A 6,000-nucleotide genomic window follows, 5' to 3' on the forward strand; every position below is an offset into this window, starting at 1 on the left:
CTTACGCCCGTGCTGGTTGTGTTATATCTTGTAAGATAATCGTGTCCATCATTTCAGAGCAAAAATGAAATGTTTGCTTGGGGTATAGAAATAAAGCACAGTATATACCTCCATTACACTGTGCTTTATGTTGTGTGTTACTTTTTTTTCCCCCTGAAATAGGAGTTTTGGAAGAGGTTACTATTCACATACTTGTTTTAAGTATGTAATGCATAAGTAATATAAATTAAATCATTATTATCTCGCTATAACTTTCCGTATTATCGTATTATAAGAATACTTTACAGATTATACAAACTTAATCATCGTGTAGTCACCCAGTTATTTATGTTATTGACTAGCAATATGAATCTGTATAGAAATTTCCAGTGTTATTATCATGCTATAGAAATACTCTAAAACTGAATAAATTTAATCATTATGTATTCATCCAGTTATTTATCTTGCTATCAAGTTATATCAATGTGATCCTCATTTCTAGACAACTTTATATCTCAGGTTATCTAAATGGTTATTTTTCCAATGGAAACAAAAGAAACAAACTGAGGGGAACCGACAAATTGGATGTACCGGCTTATACCAATGGAAGTATTCTGTGAAATCATAATATCGACAAAATCTAACGCTAACGAAATATTATAATAAAAATATATTTGCTATTTTATTTTTAAAAACTAAGTTAATTAAGAAACTCGAGGCTCAATTTATCACAAATATATCAAATAACAGTTGAGATACCTATATTATCAAATTTTCAGGGTTGTGGTTTATAACAAGCTAAATAAAGTGAACATTCAGTTACGTAAACCGTCTGGGTTCCTGGATATTATTTATAACAATGCTAAATCACTGAAATATAAGATGAGATACCTTGTTCCTCGTCCTTCTAGGCAATAGGTAGCTAAGGGGCTTTGATATAAAACTTGAAATACCTAAGTCTTCACCCTCCATTTTCTAAAATGTTCTATATCATTAGGTTAAATGAGTAAGATAAACTTGAACATTTTAAACTCTTGTTTTTATTCTATAGCATTATACGTACGCACATGTTTATCTAATGGGTTCAAAGTTAATAAATTAAAAACTGCAGTCGTCTTGCATTCCAACCTCTTCTAGATATAGTGTATGACAACGTTATGATATTACTCCACACCCCAGGATATACAACATAAGATATAGTGTATGACAACGTTATGATATTACTCCACACCCCAGGATATACAACATAAGATATAGTGTATGACAACGTTATGATATTACTCCACACCCCAGGATATACAACACAAGGTGAATAACATATGAACCAGCTATCCATTCTTTCCGAAATCTTGTATATGTCGAGGTAAGACTAATAGGATACGAGTTATTTGTTACTCTTTTCTTTCGCAGTATATTGTATACAAGAAAAAGAAATTAATAAAACGTGGGATATCTACCACTTATTTTCTATACAAATAAAACATATATTCACAATCTGTGTTCCTGGGTATTACTGATAAGTAAGACCCACACTCCATTCCTGAGCATTACTGATAACTGAAACTTACTATGCGTTCCTTAGTGAAACCCACACTCCGTTCCCAGTTATTATTGATAAATAAAACTCACACTGCGTTTCTAGGTAGTATTAATAAAAGAAACCCACAATCCATTCCTAGTTATTATTCTTCAATAAAACCCACACTGCGTTCCTGGGTATCATTGATAAGTGAAATCCACACTGCGTTCTTGGGTATTATTAATAAGTGAAACTCACACTGCGTTCTTGGTTATTATTAATAAGTGAAACCCACTCTGCGTTCTTGGTTATTATTGATAAGTGAAACCCACACTGCGTTTCTGGTTAATAGTGATAAGTGAAACCGACACTGCGTTTTTGGTTAATAGTGATAAGTGAAACCCACATTGCGTTCTTGGTTATTATTGATAAGTGAAACCCACACTGCGTTCTTGGTTATTATTGATAAGTGAAACCCACACTGCGTTCTTGGTTATTATTGATAAGTGAAACCCACACCGCGTTCTTGGTTATTATTGATAAATGAAACCCACACTGCGTTCTTGGTTATTATTGATAAGTGAAACCCACACTGCGTTTCTGGTTATTATTGATAAATGAAACCCACACTGCGTTCTTGGTTATTATTGATAAGTGAAGACAAATGAAATAATGTTTTGTTTACTTAGCGTTCTCCTACTTGCCAAAACATATGGTACAAAATGTGTATAATTGTGTTTATTAAGACACATACAGTATCCAATTTAAAATGAATGAATATCCTTATCATTACAACGATAGTCCTCTCAAGTCTTATTTTGAACTTCTACGTTATTGTTGTTTCATAACTTTTAAGATTTGGGAACTCAGTATAAATTAAGCTTGGTTAGCTATAAAATAATATGTATAGTGCATAAAAACACGTATTACATGCATTCGAAGCAAACCAGCCTAAAGAATACATTAACTAGAATTCAATATTTGTTCGTTGGTTAAACTTCCCCAAAAGGAATTTAAATAAATTTTAGCATGGAAGTAGATCACTAATAAACGTCTTATTTTTGATGTGCATTTGAAGATGTATACTGTATAAAACTATATCTTATATTTTTATAACATGAGGTATTGTGTAGAAACGTAAAAATCGCTCACGATTAACATGTTAAAAGGGAAAAAAACAAAATTTAACTTTTAAAAACTCTATTTGGTTATTTCTAAATACTTTGTTGTTTTGAATTAAGCACAAAGCTACGCAATGGACTATCCTGTGCTCTACCCACCACGGTATCGAAACCCGATTTTTAGCGTTGTAAGTCCGCAGACATACCGCTGTGCCACTGGGGTGTGATAAAGGTCATGAGATCATTCCACATGTGTACCGTAAGCCATGAAACAGAATTTTTTAAAATACGTTGGTGAACAAACGTATTTTCAATAGTCAAACTCAATTTTAGATTTCTTTGCATATCGTGGAAGTGTTGTCTTGTTTTCGCACCAAGCTATAAGAAAAGTCGCTCCTATGGGACAGTGGTAAGTCTTGGAGCTGCTCTTGTCAGACTGAATAGTGGGATTAACCGCTACTCTTATAACACGTTCATGGTGAAACGTAACTTTTATTTTACTTATAAAAATATGTGAACTAAAGAACCTTCGCTACAGCTGTTTTTACAGATGACAATAGTATAACGAAAATACCAAAGAAACGATGCAGTTGAAACTGTAAAGTGCAACCAGCATCACTTCGCATATCTGATGTACAAACATGTGAAGTAAAATACTTTACCCGAGATGTAATTTTGCATGTAAATGTCAAAAATCACAAAGTCTTGTAAAACCACTTAAAACAGTTTATACTCTTATATTTAATCCGTAATTTGGTAAAAAAATTCCAGACTAAAGAAGAAGACATTTTATTTACTTTAGAAACGAACACAAGATAAAATTCAGTGAATGCATAAAATTCATCAAATTCATGAAAAAAAGCAAAACAAACAACAAGGTACGTTCAGTATGTTTCTTAAAGAAATGGTTTCAACTTTCTTTTCACTTCAGACCGTACATTCAAGACGTTATCAAACATTTAAAGATGTGCTTCAAATCCCTTGTGTATCTGTCACATTCCTAGAAAACTGATTTTGCAATTCTTACATTTTTGAGCGTTCAGAAATATTCACAGATGAGCAGCTTTTAGAGCAAGAAAAATCTTTATAGACAGCAAAAATGTATATATTAAATCAGAATCTCCAGGTTCTCAGAAGTCAGGGGGCTTATAACGCTAAAAATTGGGTTTTGATCCTACAATGGGTACAGGATAGTTCATTTGAATAGTTTTAAGCTTAAAGTTAACAAATAAAATATTAAAACTAGAATTGTAAAAGTAAGATTTATTATTTATTTACAACTATAATAAAAATATATTTACAACATGTTATCTTAAGATTCAATATTTTCAATATATGTTACGAAATAAAAGGTATGATATTATTAAAAAAAAAACATCTGTTTTACCTGAACAAGTGTTATGTTTACTTCTCCAAAAATCGATGCGCTTGCTAAATTTAAAAACCAACACCGGTCTCAAACTAATATAATTATATAATATAATAGGATAAATATTTTCATTTTATAAAGCAACCGTCCTTTCTGCAGTTTATAAACAGCATATTTATCTCTGCAGAAAAAGACCTTATCCAGTTAAAAACCGTTTCAGATATAAAGGCAAGCAACTAAGCCGTGTTAATTGATACTGAAATACTTGTTTGTTTGTGTTTACGCGCAAAGCTACACAATGGGCTATCTTTGTTGTACTCTGAGAGTATCAAACCTCAGTTTTTTAGAGTTATACTCAAGATTACCGCTGAGCCACCGGAAAACACTTAGGTGCTGCCTCCTACTGGTTCCAACGGTAAGACTGAGTCCTTACAATGTTAACAACTGGGTTTGGACACCCGTAACGGGCAGAACGCAGATAGACCATTGTGTAGGATGATGATTAATAAAAAACACAATTCAGTCCTTAATTAATTATATGGCGTGTATTTTTACAATACAGGAAAAGAAATGAGTTATACCAACGATTCTTCTAAAAAGTCACAATTAAACATCGTATAGCATGATTACAGTAATAGTCGTTAAAAGTCATAGTATTAATATATAACACAAAAAACGTTTGACTTTTTTCTATATTTGCATGTTTTCTGTGTTTGAATTTAAAAGACTTGTTAAGAAACTGGTTTTGAAAAGAATCCATTTTATTAATATTTTAATGTCTTACCTTTTATAATGAGAATAACGGGTAGAAAAATCCACAATTTACCCCAGTTGTGCATTCTTGTTTGTAGAAATAGAAGCAGAAGAGAATTGTTACATCATCAGTAATTCTAACAGTACATGTGGCCGCATATTCAGTAAGTGCTTCGCCAGTCAAGCTCAACTAACTTCTTTCGCACCGCATACGACGATGAAAACCGTCAGCAGAGGGAAACAGTAGCGCCACCCTCAGTGTATTAGCCAATCAGATGTCTAATACAACCACTTGGTTAAGAAAAGCAATAAAAACGCACATATCTACAGTTTTAAATTTAGAATAATTATGGAAGACATTTGGTCGGTAATATGTCAGTTGAGCTAGTCTGAAGGGCTATTTATCGTCTTATTAGAAACACGTTACTAGTGAACAACTATTCTAACGTAACTACAACTAAAAATTAAGATACCTTCAACTATAAAAAGACAGGTGACAAAGGTGTGTTGTTATTTACCGAAGATGCCAGTCATTATATTGCATATATGTATGCTTCTTGTTTATATTGATCATTTCTCGCAGGTTATCTAACTTCAATAACAAGGTTTAGGTAAATTAACGACTTTTTGATTGTTGTTTTACTCGGAGGACCTATGGTAAATAATGACATCTGGGTTTCGATTCTTCGCGGTGGATAATTTATTGCGTTATTTTGCACTAAAAGCCAACAATAAATTACCTGGAGTCATTCTTGTGATATGATTACTTGAGTCGCTGAAGGTCATCAAATCGATGTTATTAAATGTGTTTTATTTTCCTTGTACTATGCGGCCCAGTATACCCAGGTGGTTAAGGCACTCTACTCGTAATCTGAGGGTTACGCGTTCGAGTCCCTGTTACACCAAACGTCCTCGCCTGCCCTTTTATCCGTGGGGACGTTATGATGTACTGTCAATCCACCATTTGCTGGTCAAAGAGTTGGCGGTGGATGATTATGGCCAGCTGCCTTCCCCCTAGTTTTACACTGCAAAGCTAGAGACGTCTAGTGTAGCTTTGCGCAAAATTCAAAACAAACACAACCTTATATTAAGTATTCGCTTTTGAACTTGTTGGAAATTTCTTTTTAAAAAAATCAACTTCAAACACGTAAATCTGCTGAAATAAAAGCTTTTCTTTCGAACTATCTTCTGTAAGTTCAAAACTTACGTAAAACAACCAGCGTCAACATTTCAAAAACCATTTTTCTTTTATCAAAAGG

General features: G+C 33.0%; 1 protein-coding gene across 1 annotated transcript in view; it reads right to left on the reverse strand.

The window, feature by feature from the left end:
- LOC143258594 (uncharacterized) overlaps nt 1-4,942 on the reverse strand; it is a 127,471-nt gene extending 122,529 nt beyond the window's left edge. The window contains exon 1 of the mRNA XM_076517781.1: nt 4,773-4,942. Within this exon, the coding sequence (XP_076373896.1) occupies nt 4,773-4,827 (55 nt within the window). The 5' untranslated portion in view covers nt 4,828-4,942. The remainder of the gene's footprint in view (nt 1-4,772) is intronic.
- Nucleotides 4,943-6,000: the final 1,058 nt, after the last annotated feature.

This window comes from Tachypleus tridentatus, chromosome 8 (assembly GCF_004210375.1).
Source record: "Tachypleus tridentatus isolate NWPU-2018 chromosome 8, ASM421037v1, whole genome shotgun sequence".
Taxonomy (NCBI): domain Eukaryota; kingdom Metazoa; phylum Arthropoda; class Merostomata; order Xiphosura; family Limulidae; genus Tachypleus; species Tachypleus tridentatus.